Below are 17088 nucleotides of genomic sequence, written 5' to 3'. Positions count from 1 at the left end.
GCACATGAGCTTGTGGTTGAGTTGGCATACTTGCCTTCTTGAGTGGGCATTCTACTGCTTTGTGGGGTCCTTAACAATAGAAATATTGCATTAATGTTCCCTTCTTTCCATTGAGAACAATATTCTGAGATTGTTCTCTAAATTAAATTTACCCAACTTAAATAGTCCAAGGATAAAGTTAAGAGGCTCTTAATCTTCTTGAGTGGCGGGGGTAGTCATGGAGGCCGAGATTAATTCCATTGAAAGGAATGGTACATGGGAGGTTGTGGACTGTTGGCCTTTGCATAGGTAGGTCATTAGGGTCAAGTGGGTCTTTAAAACTAAGCTTCATGCTAATGGTTCTCCAAGAAATCACAAAGCTAGATTGGTTGCTCAGGGGTATTCTCAAATTGAGGGTATTGACTATGGGGAAACTTTCACCCCTATAGCCAGATACACTACTATCTAGATAGTTCTTATTCTCTCCACTCATTCTCATTGGCAGGCCACCCTCAGAATTCTTCAGTACTTATATTTGGTACCTTGGACTATGGTCTCTCTTTTAGAGGAGGCACTGAGCTTGTTGGAAACTCTTATGTCGATTGGGGAGGTGATCAGGATACCAGGCGTTCCACTTCTGGTTACTGCTTCACTTTAGGTTCTAGTCTCGTTCCTTGGAGTGGCATAATAATATCCTACTACTTCTTATAGTAGTCACATTGTTCAATTCTAACTAGCCCTATGTTCACTTTCTTCTAATGGTTCCTCTCAATCAAAACCTGATTAGCCAATGTAAGCTTAGGTGGAGATGGTAGTAATGGTAAGACTGATGGTAGTATAGGTACGTTCGGTAATTACACATTCCCCTTGGATAGTTTTGCACATTTTATATGGGGCTAATAGCTATGTTAACCTAAAATGGTGCTACTAGTAAAGCCAAAGTTTCCTTGGCATGTGCAATTGGGTTATTGGTTGTGGTATGGGAGCCTACACATGGTGGTATCATGATTCCCTACAATAATCACAATAGAACATTTATTTGGGTTGCAAATGAGGGCACTCAGTGCTCGTATGATTCTATATGTATATTAATGCTAGACTATCTCTCTTCTTAGGTAGAGATGGGTTCTAACCACTCTGTAAGTTAACATGATTTCACCTACAGGCGCCTTACCATCTTACTTGCTTAAATGGTGTAAAGAGAATTTTTGTGATGCATGCATATGAGACCTAAGCAAGCTCAAAGGAGGAGAAGCCATGAGAGCTTCTGATGGTGTGACTTGGACAAGTCATGGATTTCATAAGCAATTCAATCTGGAGAAATCCTTGCATGAGGAGTCACAGTTGTTGATGAACATGTGTTGGAGCTTTTGGATGATGCATTGGAATGTGCCAAAGAATAAAGTTGAAATAGTGGATGAAGTACATAAGGAAATGCCAATAGTCCATGAGTTGAATTCTCCTACCTGTGCCTTGACGGAGCGTTGATGTGGTTATGTTGCCCGATGTGAATGCCGTATATGTGAGGCCATAGCCTTTGAATATACACACTCATGGTGAGTTTGTTTGGAGCCTTATTACTATGGGCATGTGAAACTTTAGATAATGGAAGCCATGTTTGGTCAAAGGCTCGTTAAAGCAAGTGCAAAGGTGGCAATGAAAGATAATTGCATGCCCAAGATGGTGGGCTAAACTCGCAGCACCGCTAGAAAAATCGCCGCGCTCGAAGCCACGGGGAAGGTGATAAAAGCGACGACAAGGGAATCTAAAAAAATAAAGCAGCGTGGAGAGAGGATTAGTCTTAGGCCCTTGGCTGCGTGTGTAGTAGTGTCGCTCAGAGGGGAGAGTTTTAGGAGTTTTCAAAGGAGGAGTGAGCAGAGGGACTATAGGGAGGAGGTTACGGGAGGTCTTACAGATTTTGAAGGTTGCAAAGTGAAGATCAGTACAATGGCAGTGGAATTGGTTGAGTCAGAGCAGAGGGTGTGCTGAGGACCAGAGAACTAGCTTAGGAAGTTGTTGCCCTAGTATCTTTGTGTAGCATCTTTATTAGAGACCTGGCTCAATCTAAAACTAGCTCAATTGTAGCTGCTGTCTGTCACATGAAGGCTGGTTTGTGTGTGTTTGAAAGACATATTGTTTGTGGTAGTGGATTCACTGAGGTTGTGGGAAACCCTTCTTCCCATGTGTCCCTTATGGGCCATGCCTATTTAATGGTGGGCAAGTTATGCCGCCCAAACCTGATGAGGGCGAGCAAGTGTGAAAAGGCATTACGTTGTGTGTCTGTGTGGGCGCACGCGCGCGCCCGCGCAGTATCACTAAAAAAAAGAGTGTGTGCAGCGGTGAGAGCTTAACATGGACCGGGAGGCGTTGGCAGAGTGGTCACATCCGGACGTCACGCTGCCCCAGCTCCTCACCTTGGTCCGAGCTTTCATGGACATGCTCATTCTTGCCTCTGGCTACCAGCCTACCAGTTTACCTGCCCTTTGGCAACCCCAAGACGTCCAGCGAGCTCTTGGCTGGGCCTCTCTCCTGGAACAGGTATTACTCAAGCACATCCATTGGTCCTATATTAGCTAAGGCACTCAAAGGCTATGTATGTACGTACTCACACATACATATGTATGTACACACGCAAGTATGTTTGAGTGCATGCATGCATATGTGTATATGTATGTATGTACGTAAGTATGTGTGTATGTATGTAAGTACCTAAGTATGCATGAATGTCAATGCCCGTGAAAGGCCATTGGAATAGGTTATTGTTGTTTCAAAAAGCAATGAACATTCAAACTTATGCATGCGTGTATGCATGAATGCCAATGCCCGTGAAAGGCCATTGGATAAGGTTTGTTGCTCATTGCATAATCACCACCATAGTCTTTGAGATCATGATATCATGCCTTACTAAAAATGTAAACAATCATGGTACTAGTCCCACATTTGTAAATATGTAGTCTTTGTTTATCACTGAGATGGATGAAGAGAATCTTTACCTGTCACATGCGGAAGCTCTAGGAGTCTTCTTTCAGTCCTAAACACCATCTTGGAACATCCTGATGCAAAACACATGCAGAAGAGAGAGAGAGAGATAGCTGAGTATTTAGTATATTCATATGGTACAAAAAGGAAGTACAAATCTTGCAGCCCTTGGCTGCCTTCTTGAAAAGGTGTAAAACCTAATCTAAATCCTAGTCTAGTGATCCAATCCAAGGCTAGACTGAATGAGTGACAATGAGCCAAGCTTTGCCTATTTATAGGCCTTGAATGTGAGGGCAAAAGGACGGAAGGACCAAATATATGAGAGATCAGAGCAAAACCACACAGCATGAAATATGTGAGTGAATATATATAAAAGGGTGAGTGCATATATGTACAAGAGCCCTCATACGAGAGGTGACTTTGAGCAGAAAGAAGACTAGTGCTGAAGCAGAGAAGACGTCGAAGCTGAAGCACGGTCGATGACGAAGGCTCGCGTGGATGTGAGGCAAAGCAATCTGAGGTGATAGTGGCAACGGAAAAAGGTAACGTCGATGACGATGATGGTGGTGCAATCTTTGATGACACGGGTGCTGAAGCAGAGAGGGTTGCCGTCTCGAGTGGTGCAAGCTCTGGTGACACGGGTGCTGCGTACCTCTCGCAGAGAGGACTGTTGTCCCGAATCCCCGATGTAGCAGAGAGGGCTGTTGTCCCGAAGTAGCAGAGAGGGCTGTTGTCCCGATGTGTAGTAGAGAGGGCTGCTGTCCCGCTTTGATGTAGGCGCTGACATATGCAGAAGTAAAATGCAGATATGGTGCAGAAGTAAGCCTGATGTATAAATGCTGATGTATGCTCTGATGTAGGCGTTGACATACGCAGAAGTAAAACGCAGATATGGTACAAAAGTAAGCCTGATGTAAGCACCAAAAACAGCCTGATTTAAGGTTGATGTGAGCCCTGCAGAAGGTGGCTTGTGTGTGAAAATATGCCTACTATTTACCCAGCCCAAAAAGAGCCGCCTTCTTTGCTGGCCGACTCCCATGTTGGTCGCCCAAATACAAAAACCTCATATAAATATGAGGGGCTCCACGTGCTTACGTGCATCATCAACCCATGATATCCAGCCTTGCGATCTTCTCTCTCTGCCTTTCAACGCAGGCGGGATATCTCTTGGACTGTATATCTCAGTTTGCCTCGCCATCTTCTGTTGGTCAGCACACAGACGGCTCACAGCCTTTTTCATTGCCTACAACAAGTTCGCAGGTTCTCTTGTGGCGTTAAACTTCTGCTGGTTTTGCCCGCCTACAGCAGGTTCTCTTGCAGTGTTAACTTTTGCAGTTTTTTGGGCGCCTCCATCAGCCTCACCACAGTCTTTGTCGCCACCAATATTAGATTCTTTGCGGTGATTACAGCTGCTGGTTTTGGCTGTCTACATCAGCCTCACCACAGCCTTTATCGCCGCCTACATCAGCAACCTTACTTCAGGCTCACATCAGGCTTATATCAGGCTCTTTTTTAGCGCTTTCATGAGGGTCACTCCAGCCTTGTTATCTGCGTTTTATGGGACAGCAGCTCTCGCTGCTTATTCGGAGTCTCACATAGAACTCCTTGTACTAGACTTCATCTTTTATATTCACATCACCATTGCATGCTGTGTGTTTTACTCTGATCTTTCATATATTTGGTCCTTTGGTCTCTTTTGTCCTCACATGGTATTAGAGCGATCGTGAGCAAAGGGATCGAAGACCTAGAAAGTACACACCATGGATCGTCTACTCTCGATTCTGGAGGATCAGCTTTTCATACCAGATACTGACTCCCCTTATTCCGATATAGATCACACAAAGGATGGAACTCCTGGTTCACTGGAGAGCCCTGTTTGAGGTCTTTCATTGGGAGACCACCAGCCTACTTGTACCCACTCACCCTCTTTACCCTTGGCGTATGGTGTTTCTTCTCCGAGCTTATCAGCCGTCTCTTCCAGAGGAGGATACATGCCCACAACGAGTGTGCCAGTATTGGACCCAGGTATTCAGCCTCAACTGGAGAGTTTGCTTCTCATTCTAGCCAACAAACTGGACTTCAGTACGGGACTCTTTCACAGGAAAGGACATGTACCTCCTCGATCGTACGGAGATCCATCATCTTCCCTGTTGGTGATCGCGCCAGGTTCGTATGTGCCTATTAGTACGTATGTTTCTAACTCTGCATGGGTATCTTCTTCTGTGGCACAGGTTCAACAAACGGTACCATCAACTACCCTCGATCCCTAGCATTTTGTGAACCTTAATAGAGGAGGGTTTAGGAGTATAACTCACTCTCCGACTTCCGGTGTTCAAGGAGGTAACACTGTTTTCTCCTTTGGTTCACTTTCTGTTCCAACTCCAAATGTGCTATGGAATACTGTCCAAATTCAAACTCAAATGTGTTATGGAATACTGTCCAAATTCAAACTCAAAACCCTCCCTCCCAACCCATACCTCTTCCTACTAGTGTTGGCATGTAGTCATCACTGCCTGCACCTCTTTTGGGTCCTGCGTGTAACACGCGGAAGCTTTGGGAGTCTTCTTTCAGCCCTAAACATTCTTGGAAAACCATATGATGCAAAATGCAGATATAGAGAGAGAGTAGAGAGAGAGATAAGTGCTGGAAAATTCAGTATATTCTATGGTACAAAAAGGTACCTAAATCTGCAGCCATGGGCCACCTTACATAAAAGGTGGTAACACACCAAAAATCTGTCCCCTATGGGACTCCTAATGACTCAAACCCCTAGAGGGAGAGAATGGCTAACACAATGAGCACTTGGGCCTATTTATAGGTCCCTTGGACACTTGGTAAACTGGCCGACTGCTGGTCGGCCAGTATTAAATGCATTACATGCTTATTAAACTCAGCCGACTAGTCCTGATTCTGGCGCTTGCTGCTGCCCCCGTCTTCTGGTTTAGCCGACACTTCAGTGTGCAGCCGACAGCCTTGTGTGCAGCCAGCAACACCTTTTCCTGCAGCCGACAGCCATCTGGTCTTCAGTTTGCTCTCCACGCCTGTCTCCAGTCAACAGTGCTCTGTGCTCATTATCCTAGTTCTACTCTTTATCTGGCTGCCTCTTCTGGATCTAGCCTTGAGAATGTCCATGGCATCTATGATGCACATGACATCCCCCTCTGCTAAACTTGATGACGGGATTCCAACCTGCTCTTGGATGACTGTCATCATCCCAATCCTGTCCCGAAGTCCCTCTGTCATCATCCATCCCTGGCAAACCTTTTTTCTCTGAAAACCCGGCCTGTTCTCCAAACCACTCTGTTTTAGACGAAGATCTATGCATCTGGTTTTCCTCTAGTCCACAATCCATTCCTGCCCTGACTCTGAACACCGTCTTGGTCTTCTTTCCTGGAACCGAGTCTGGCACTCTCACATCACCCTTGGAGGATAAACCTCCCTTGGGACCGTTGCCTGAGAACCTATTTGGCTCACAGAACTGTCATCCCCTTTGGCACTGTGGAACACCACCAACAAACCTCCTGGGAGTTCTTCCCGCTTTTGTGCTCCTTGCCTTGGGCTTCGTATCCGTGTACTTTCCTGTACCTTGGACCTGTACACCATCATATGGGGCTGAATCAGTGTTTAGCTTTGCTGAGCCTGATGCTTTGATACCAATGTAACACGCGGAAGCTTTGGGAGTCTTCTTTCAGCCCTAAACACTCTTAGAAAACCATATGATGCAAAATGCAGATATAGAGAGAGAGTAGAGAGAGATAAGTGCTGGAAAATTCAGTATATTCTATGGTACAAAAAGGTACCTAAATCTGTAGCCATGGGCTGCCTTACATAAAAGGTGGTAACACACCAAAAATCTGTCCCCTATGGGACTCCTCATGACTCAAACCCCTAGAGGGAGAGAATGGCTAACACAATGAGCACTTGGGCCTATTTATAGGTCCCTTGGACACTGTTAGAAGTCATCTCCTGTCTAGTTTTATACACCAGGGCCTTTGTTGTGGGTGTGCCCGCCCCCTTATGAGGTGTTTTATCATTTTTCCCCACTCTCCGCATTTTTCCCCTATTTTTTCCCATTTTTCTATGGCTTGGGTGGCTTCCGTGTGGTGACAGGAGGACCTTTTTGCTGGCCGACTGAATCTGCTGTGGCTGACTCATTTTAGCTGGCCGATTGGCTGTTTTTTGCTGATCGTGGAGATTCAGCACCAGTCGGCTGCCTGTAGCACAGGCCGACTGGTCTATGGGGCCATATAAATAGGCCCCCAGCCCCCATACCATGTTGTATCATTCTCGGGATCTTCTTGTGTATATAGAGCAGAGTTACACGCCTCTATCTCTCTCTCTTGTGCTGTATTTTTCTGCATGCGTTTTTTTGCTCGTGTTCCCAGATCTGGTCATCATCTCTGCTGCGTATTCTGACATGTATCAGAGCCCTAGGCTCTAGATAGTTCTTGGGATTTGTGTGAGCAAGAGGGGGACTGTTGTGTGGCCGATTGGTGGACTGTTTGGGAGTGCTCGGGAAGAGGAGAAGCAAGAGGACGGCGGGCTGATTTGATGGACAGCCACTTGCAGGTATTAGTTCTTCTTTGTTCCCAGCCACCCACCCTTTTCAGAGTACATCCCTGCAATGGCAGATCTGCTTGAGATAGTCGAGAGGCATGTGAAGATCCCGACACTCCCCACGTTCCCGGTGGACCGTTAGTTGGACGGGAGCAACTACGGCATATGGAAGGTTATGATGGAATTTGTTCTGGAGTCTTACGACCTCGCAGATTTCGTTGTTGTTGATATTCCACGGCCGGAAGTAGAGGAAGGGGAGTTACCGTCAACCCGAAAGGACCGGGAGGCTCAGACACAGATGTGGGATTGTGTCAACGCCAGGGTCCGTTCGTTTATCTTTCTCAACTGCACACCGCAGGTAATCAATCATGTAAAGCATATGACGCTGGCCACAGGTATATGGCTGCATTTGGCTTCTCTTTACAACAGGGTGTCGCCCATGAAGAGGATTTCCTTGGAAGTACAGATGCGGGTTATGAACGCTGCAAAGTCGTCGACGATGCGGGAGCATATTAACAAGCTGCAGGCTCTTCAGCAGGAAGTTCTTCAGGCTGGGAAGGAGATATCGTCAGAGGACATGGCCATAACGTTGCTGTCACATTTGCCCTCTTCGTACTCTGCATTTTACTCGTCTTTGATTACTAGTGGCAGGCTCAGCACCATCACGTGGGAGGAGCTTGTGCCCATGGTCCTGGACCAGGAGGAACGATTCACGAACCCTCCTCAGGGTGGAGGTTCGGAGGCCTTAACTGGCCAACGGTCGAAAGGCCGTAACACGGGCAAAGGGAAGGCTTTGTGAGAGAAGTCTTCTGAGAAGAAGTCCGTAATTGACCGCGAGAAACTAAAGGCAGAGAGGACCGGTAATGATTGTGGCGAGAAAGGCCACTATTGGAGGCAGTGTCCCAAGCGGAAGACCGAGAAGGGTGAAGATTCCTCAGCAGCAATCATGAAGACTCCGGCTTTTGTGCACCTGGAGGTGGTGGACACTGATGTTTCATTTTCTTCAGGCAGGGAGGAGATTGGAGGATTCTCCGCAACGGATACTCGGGAGTGGATTCTAGACAGTGGTGCTTCTAGGCATAAGACTCCTTCCCGCTCTGGTTTACAGGATCTCTGCAGGCTTTCTGGTCACATTCTTACTGGGGATACATCCGCTATCCCAGTTCACAGTGAGGGCAGGATGGAGATAGTTCCCGATGGCAGAGGGGGGAAGTATTCCTTCCAGGTGTTGTATGTTCCGTCACTTGGTTTTTCATCTGTTGTCAGTGCATCAGGTTTGCAAGACTGGCGTACGGGTAGAGTTTGATGAGCATTTTGTTGCTCTCCGGGACAAAGCAACAGGCCAAGTGGTTTGGGAAGGCGGAGTGGAGAATGGAGTTTACAAGCTTTCAGCACTCTCTCTCCCAGGTCCTCAGGTTTGTGATGAGTGGCGGTCTGGTAATGGCAACCTAAGTGTGGATACGTTGCAGGTGGAGGCTTTCGGGGACCAGATGGTGGATAGCTTGCCAGTTGATGGCAGTAGTTGGCAGGAACTCTCCAGTACTGATGTTGGTAGTTCTTGTGTTCGTCAGTCAGAGGAAACTGAACAAGTCTCTTATGCTCTGATGTCTCGAAGTATTCGGGACAAAGAACCTCCAGTAGATGAGGATGTTCTTTCCACGGGGACCTTTCGGAAAGCTAGGCAGGTGGCAGTTGATTACTTGCAGAAGGAGGTGCATACTCCAGGCTTTGTGGTTCTGGATTCAGAGGGGGTGGTTGACAGGTTTCAGAAGGCCTTGCGTGGTCTTCATCAGGTTTCCAGGACTTGTTTTTGCACCGTAACAGGTGTTGATCCTTGTGAGCAGTGTGATGCCTCTTTGACTCAGATGCAGAATGGTTCATTGATCTGGTTGATGGACACCAGATTGGACGGAAGCTTCTTGATGAGGAAGTTGAGCTCATGGTTGCAGATGACTCTTTGGGAGGCAGGATTGCGTTTCCTGTGGTTTCTGCGACATGCGAAGGATCATGGACTCTTTTACACAGGAGGGGGATTGTTGACTCCATGGTTTGAGTGAGTCCATGGTTGGAGTGACTTAGTTTGGGGAGGAGATTCGGACACGAGGAGATCTACTTCAGGCCCAGGAGCAGTTTTATGGAGCAGTAAGAAGCAGTCATCTTTTGCCTTGTCGAGTACAGAGGCAGAGTACCGGGCTGTTTGTGATGCTGCTTGGGAGGTGGCGAGGATGCAGAGGTTGCATTGCAGGTTTGGGCTTCCACTGGAGGAACCCATGGTCATCCAGAGGCACTTTGTTCGTGAACAGATCTTTGCTGATGACATCTTGCTAGAGTTCTGTTCGACAGAGGACAGTACGGTGGACCTCTTCACGAAGTCGCTATCTCAGGATTTGCTCAGGCGGCACCCCTGCTCCCTTTGGTTAGTTTCACAGCCAGGAGCTGAGAGAGGGTGTTAGAAGTCATCTCCTGTCTAGTTTTATACACCAGGGCCTTTGTTGTGGGTGTGCCCGCCCTTATGAGGTGTTTTATCATTTTTTCCCACTCCGAATTTTTTCCATTTTTCTATGGCTTGGGTGGCTTCCGTGTGGTGACAGGAGGGCCTTTATGCTGGTCGACTGAATCTGCTGTGGCCGACTCATTTTAGCTGGCCGATTGGCTGTTTTTTGCTGGTCGTGGAGATTCAGCACCAGTCGGCTGCCTGTAGCACAGGCCGACTGGTCTATGGGGCCATATAAATAGGCCCCCAGCCCCCATACCATGTTGTATCATTCTCGGGATCTTCTTGTGTATATAGAGCAGAGTTACACGCCTCTATCTCTCTCTCTCTCTCTTGTGCTGTATTTTTTCGCATGCGTTTTTTTGCTCGTGTTCCCAGATCTGGTCATCATCTCCGCTGCGTATTCTGACAGACACTTGGTAAACTGGCCGACTGCTGGTCGGCCAGTATTAAATGCATTAAATGCTTATTAAACTCAGCCGACTGGTCCTGATTCTGGCGCCTGCTGCCCCTGTCTTCTGGTTCAGCCGACCACTTCAGTGTGCAGCCGATAGCCTTGTGTGCAGCCAGCAACACCTTTTCCTGCAGCCGACAGCCATGTGGTCTTCAGTTTGCTCTCCATGCCTGTCTCCAGTCAACAGTGCTCTGTGCTCCATCATCCTGGTTCTACTCTTTATCTGGCTGCCTCTTTTGGATCTAGCCCTAAGAATGTCCATGGCATCTATGATGCACATGACACTGCGTATGGTTTCTACCCATCCCCGTTATCTTTTAACATGACACCCTCTGGCACTGCGGTCCCACCCAGCATTCCAGGGTATTAGGTGGTTTACCAACCCATCTCTGGCACTGGTGTTATTTCCCAATTATGTGCCCTCTTCAGGTTTCGCACCTCAACCTAGTATTCCTCCTATGCTGAGTACCCAAAACTTGCTTCCATCTTATGGAGCACCCTCGACAGGTCCATCCATGCCTCGTCAGGTTTCTCTCCTCAACACTTACACTCTGGATATGGACACAAGCCTTCTTGGACTCCCCCACCATCTTCCTTTCATGTCTCTATGTCCAGAAATGCTTTCACAGAAAAGACTCGTTTTAACGGGTCTAATTATACAACCTGGGCTAATCTTATGGAACAAGTGTTCACATCCCAAGGTTCCTGGAACCTAGTAAAGGGCCTCCAACCAAAACCCCACCCTTCTCTAGTACCTCTTGAAGTCATCAGCCATTGGGAGGCTAGAAATGCCACTGCTATAGTGGAGCTCATGCAAGGCCTCCTGCTCGAGTTCCATTCACAACTCCAGCAGTTCTCCTGTCTCTGACAGATGGGCACACCTCGCAGAGAGATATGCCGCACGTGATCGTACGCGTTGCATTGATCTTGAGCATCAAATTCAAATTTTCTCTATCAAAGAAGGGGACGACCTGACCGTCAAAGTGGCTGAATATCGGCGCCTTAACGTCGAGTTTGCCACCACTGGCTCTGCCAAGTCCTAGGAAGATCAGGTTATCACTCTTCTAAACAAGTTGCCTCCTAGCTTCTTTACATTTGTCACACAGACCATTAGTTTAGAGCCTATGCCTAACCTATATGAGTGAATGCCAACTCTTGTGTTTCGCTAGGTTGCATGACCAATTTCATCCCAAGAAGTCATCCTCTCCCTCCACTCAAGAGGGGGCCCTTGTGTCCAATACAACCTCTACTCAAAAAGGACAACAAGGGAAAGGGAACAGCAACTTAGGAAATCAAGGCAAATCTCCCGGCAACCACACTGATTCCAAAAATCTTGCCTCCACACCCATTACCTACTGGCAAAATATTAAGAATAGATTTTGCACTTCTTGCCAAATACCTGGCCATGTTGATGATGAGTGTGTCTTTAAAAACAAGGACAATAGAGGCACCAACTCCAACCCCACTACCTCCACCCGCCAAAACAACCAAGGTGGTAGCAATGCTCCAAATCGGCGATCTAGAGGGGGTGGCAATCCAGCACCTACTCTACCAAGCTCCCCTCCAAAGACCCAACAAGGAAGTGGTTCTACTTGGCCACTTTCCTCCCACTAGCGAGCTAATAGTTAGGTTGCTCACGCCCCACCTTCCCAGTCAGTCTCTTTCACCACTCTTGAAGAGATGTCTGACTAGTCTTCCATCACTCCTCATCCTGGCCCCTCAGTCAATATCGCTCAGGTCACCCTTAAGTTTGATTCCTGCCACCACTCCACAAAAAGGAAGAAACGAAGGCCTAAACAAGGCCATCCGCAGGGAAAGGCCTCTGCCCTCATTCAGATTTGTCAGTTACCTGATAATCCCGCTGTGCCCATTATTGAGGCCCATCCCACTCTTCCCTGTGGTCATCCTGTCACTTGGGTAGTTGACAGTGGTGCTACTCACCATATGGCTCGTAATGCTGACATTTTCATTTCTCAGCGTCTCGTTAAGGGAGAAGTTCGATGTGGCAACAACACAATGATGCCCATAAAATCCATTGGCACTGTCTTATTTGACACCAACATTGGCCCCAACCAGGCTACCTTGGACAATGTCTATCTCGTCCCTAATTTTGGTCCCAACCTTCTTTTTGTCTCCCAGCTTACCCAACTCGATCGTGGTGTTTACTTCAACAAATGAGTTGTTGAGGTAATTGATGAAACTACTGGTCTTGTTGTTGCCAAAGGACAAGCTCAGAAGGATGGTTTGTACCTAATGTCCACTTCTCTAACTGAGCCATCTTCTGTTGACTCAGAGTTTCATCGAGTTCGGGCCTATGTGACCCAAGCTCCCTCCGACATTGAACGACTATGGCACTTTCGCTATGGTCATCTTCCCTATTCCACTCTCTATGAGCTATCTCGAGACAAGTTAGTTGAAGGTATACCCAGCCTCAAACTGACAAAGGATGTTTGTAAGCCCTGTCAACTGGGTAAACAACATCGCTCCCCATTCCCACAACATGCTACTCATCGGGATTCGGGAATCCTCTGGTTGATTCATTTCAACTTGAGGCCAATCCCCAACCCCTTCCTTTAATGGATCTCTATACTACATGCTGATTGTTGATGATTATTCAAGATACATGTGGGTATATTTTCTAAAGCATAAATCTGACGCTTTCCAATATTTTTCCACATGGGTTCGTTTAGTCACAAATCAAATGGGCATCTCAATTGGGACTGCTTGTAGTGACAATGGGGGTGAATTTATCTCCCATCAATTTTCTCAGTTCTTGCAAGAGCATGGCATTCAAGGCCAACTCACTTCCACCAACTCTCCCTCACAGAATGGAGTGGTCGAGCACAAGAACCGAACAGTCATGGATATGGCACGCTTCATGCTTTTTGCAGCTGAGCTGCCTGAACGCCTCTGGTCAGAATCGGTCAACATTGCGGTGTATCTTCTGAACCATTGTCCCACGGTTGCTGTTCCCCACAGGACCCCATTTGAGGCTTTCTTTGGCGAAAAGCCAATTGTTTTTCATTTCCATGTCTTTGGATGTCGAGCATATACTCACACTCCGAATGATACAAGGGGCAAGCTTGAGCCAAGGAGTGAGTTGCTCATTTTTGTGGGTTACTCTTTTGAATCAAAGGCTTACAAAGTTTTTGATCTGCGATCAAACAAAGTTTTTGTTCGTCGAGACATTGTCTTTGATGAGCGAGACGTACTTCGTCTTCCGCTGCCCATACCAACTGAACAAGATTCTCTGACTGTGCCAAATGAACCCTATCAGTTACCTACTACTCCAAACAAAGTTTTTGTTCGTCGAGACATTGTCTTTGATGAGCGAGACTTACTTCGTCTTCCGCTGCCCATACCAACTGAACAAGATTCTCTGACTGTGCCAAATGAACCCTATCAGTTACCTACTACTCCACCTCTTGAGGAGGCTTCCTCCTCTCGACAACCACCCAGGGACCCTTAACCCCGTTGGTATCAACAAACCATGCGTGATTCCGGTATACTTCCCTTTGATATCCCTTTGGACGGTCCTCGTCGATCCACCAGAGTTGCCCCTCATGCCTCATTTGCCTCTGTTTTCTCCGCAGACTATGTGGCACATGATGAGCCAACTTCGTGGAAAGATGCTATTAAAATTCCATCCTGGAAACAGGCCAGGGAACTCGAACTTGAAAGCATTGACCGTAATGGCACGTGGTCCCTTGTGGATTGCCCTCGTCATAAGAAGGTCATTGGAACCAAATGGATCTTCCGCACCAAATTTAAAGCCGATTATACCTTGGACAAATACAAAGCCCGGCTTGTCGTGCAAGGCTTTCGCCAAAAAGAAGGCATTGATTTCGACGAGACTTTTGCAAACACTGCTTGAATGACCACAATTCGTCTTTTACTCAATTTGGTTGCTCACCATAAATGGCCCATCTATCAGATGGATGTTAAGAGAGCTTTTTTAAATGGCATTCTTAACGAGGAGGTCTACGTTGCCCAACCTGTGGGTTTCCCTCTCTCTGGACTTGAGGACAAAGTCTTTCACCTACATAAAGCTCTTTATGTGCTTAAACAAGCACCCCGGGCGTGGTATCATCGCATCGACAAATTTTTTCACAGCCAAGGTTTTCACCCATCACACTGTGATCCCAATCTCTATATTCACATTGACCAGGTGATGGTTTGCTACCTTGTCCTAAATGTCGATGACCTCATTATTTCAGGTTCCCATCAAGCCAAAATGGTTGATATCATGGCACAACTTAGACAAACTTTTGAGATGACGGATCTCGATCTTCTCTCATATTTTCTTGGCATGGAGTTGATCCAACATCCTGATAGTATTTTTGTGTCTCAATAGAAATACTGTCTCCAACTCATTACTTCCTATTTTCCTGATGGTGCTATTCCCGTGGCCACTCCATTGGATCCCACCGTTAAACTGTCAAAGGAAGTGGATTCTGTAAAGCTTTTATAGCTTTATTAACATGATTAAGACTTAATTAATAAACATAAGACAAATGTTGTAGGAAAGACTGAGTTGTTTGCATTGAGACAGGAGCCTTTTTTAAATAGAGGCCAAAAGGGTCCAAGTGAAGAGACACATTCCTGGGAAGGGGTGTGGCTCTTGAATCAACGGTTATGTCCTTTGGACTTAGGGATGTGTCTTTTAATGAATAGACATGTCCTTTGATAGTGACCCATGTGTAAGGGTGTGACCCTTCACAGGTGTCCTTTCAGTTAATAAGGGATTAAGGAGTAATTAAGGAGAGATTAAGAGAGTTAGTCACAATCGTGACATTCCCTCCCACTTAAAATAAGACTCCGGCTAAGAAGAGATGGTTATCTTTGAAAGAATTCTCGAAGAAGTTCTGGATATTCCTGTAAGTTTTCTTCACTTTGCCAAGTAGAGTTGGAATCATCAAGATCTCTCCATTTAACCAAAAATTATGTAGTGAGTGTATGTCGTGTTTCTTTTTGTCTGACATCAAGAATTGTCTCTGGAATTAAGAGAGTGTGTTCATCTTCGATTTCTTGAACATAATCCAAAATATCTAAAATTGGAAAATCACCGTCCACAAACTTCTTGAGCCAAGAAATATGGAAAGTTGGATGAATTCTACCCCAAGAAGGTGGTAACTCCAACTTATAAGTGAGAGATGAGCTCTTCTTAATAATACGAAAGGGTCCATAATATCTTGGGCGAAGCTTTGGGAAAACTGATTTCACTGTCTTGTATCGATGAGGGGCAATATATAATAATACCAAGTCTCCTTCTTGAAATTCAATGTGACGACGACGCTTATTAGCTGTGCGTTGATATTGCTCTTGTACGTTGACCATCTTATCCTTAATCTGTAATAGAATATCTTGCATTTCTTGAATGAGGTGGTCTGCTAAAGCCACTTTATGTTGAAGAACAAAGTTGGTAGGAATAAGGAGAGTATGGCCATAAGCTGCTTGAAAAGGTGTCATTCCAATAGCTGAATGATAAGAATTATTATAAGCAAATTCCACCAAAGGTAAATATTCTTCCCATGAAGCTAATCGAGACTGAACATAATAACGTAGCATTTCTTCCAGAATATGATTAACTCGTTCCGTTTGTCCATCTGTCTGTGGATGATAAGCAAAGCTAAAGAGTAAATTTGTATCAAGAGACTTAATATCGAAGTCCAAAAATGTCCTGTAAACTTTGGATCTCGATTAGAAACTATAGATTTTGGCAATCCATGAAGTTTGAAGATATACTGTATGAACAGTACTGCAATATCTGAAGCTTGGACTGCTTTCTTGCACGGAATGAAATGTGCCATTCTAGAAAATCTGTCAACCACCACAAGAATCTGTGTATTGCCTTTAGAAGAACGTGGCAATGAAGTGATAAAATCCAAACTAATACTTTCCTAGCGTTCATTGGGAACTAGAAGTGGTTGAAGAAGACTAGCTGGAACTTGTCTGCTAGCTTTCATACGTTGGCACGAGAGACACGCTGTAACAAACTTAATAACATCTTGCTTCATTTGAGGCCAATAGTATGTAGCTGTCAAAAGATGATATGTCTTGTTGATGCCTGGGTGTGCAGCATAAGTGACCTCGTGATGTTCTTTCACCAATACTCTTCGAACATGAGTATCATGAGGTACACAAATACAGTCTTGATAATATAACAAACCATCCACTATTGTGTATGCTCCATAAATCTTCAAGTCGGAAGGAGTTGCATTCTGAGAATTGAGAATTCAAAATGCATTTTCAAAATCACGATCTTTTGAATAACGGTCCTTGAAACTTTGAGGTATATCCATTTCAATTGTAGAAATAGCCAAGACCGAAGCTGGCGGCATACGACTGAGGGCATCCGCAACCACATTGGTAAGATCAGGAACATACTCAATTGTCATATGAAAATTGGCTAAGAATTCGACCCAACGCGCTTACCTAGCATTCATAACTGGCTGCGTAAAGATATATTTCAAAGAATGATGATCTGTTTTCACCACTGAATCCGCACCAAGGAGATAATGTTTCCATGCACGATAGGCATGAACAATAGCCAAAAATTCCTTGTTATATACTGGGTATCTTCCTTGAATTGCAAAGTGCTTGTGACTGTCAAACGCAATAGCAC

General features: G+C 45.8%; 1 protein-coding gene across 2 annotated transcripts in view; it reads left to right on the top strand.

Moving 5' to 3' along the window:
* Positions 1-2225: 2225 nt before the first annotated feature.
* Positions 2226-17088, top strand: part of LOC147632778 (fanconi anemia group F protein (FANCF)) — a 98099-nt gene continuing 83236 nt past the window's right edge. For both annotated transcript variants that reach the window (XM_086807647.1, XM_086807648.1), the window contains exon 1: positions 2226-2517. In XM_086807647.1, the coding sequence (XP_086663773.1) occupies positions 2332-2517 (186 nt within the window). In that variant the 5' untranslated portion in view covers positions 2226-2331. The remainder of the gene's footprint in view (positions 2518-17088) is intronic.

The sequence above is a fragment of the Cibotium barometz genome, chromosome 13 (genome assembly GCF_041138505.1).
Source record: "Cibotium barometz isolate CiBa-2024 chromosome 13, ASM4113850v1, whole genome shotgun sequence".
NCBI lineage: Eukaryota > Viridiplantae > Streptophyta > Polypodiopsida > Cyatheales > Cibotiaceae > Cibotium > Cibotium barometz.
Note: the sequence above shows the minus strand (reverse complement) of the source record. Positions and strands in the feature narration are given on the sequence as shown.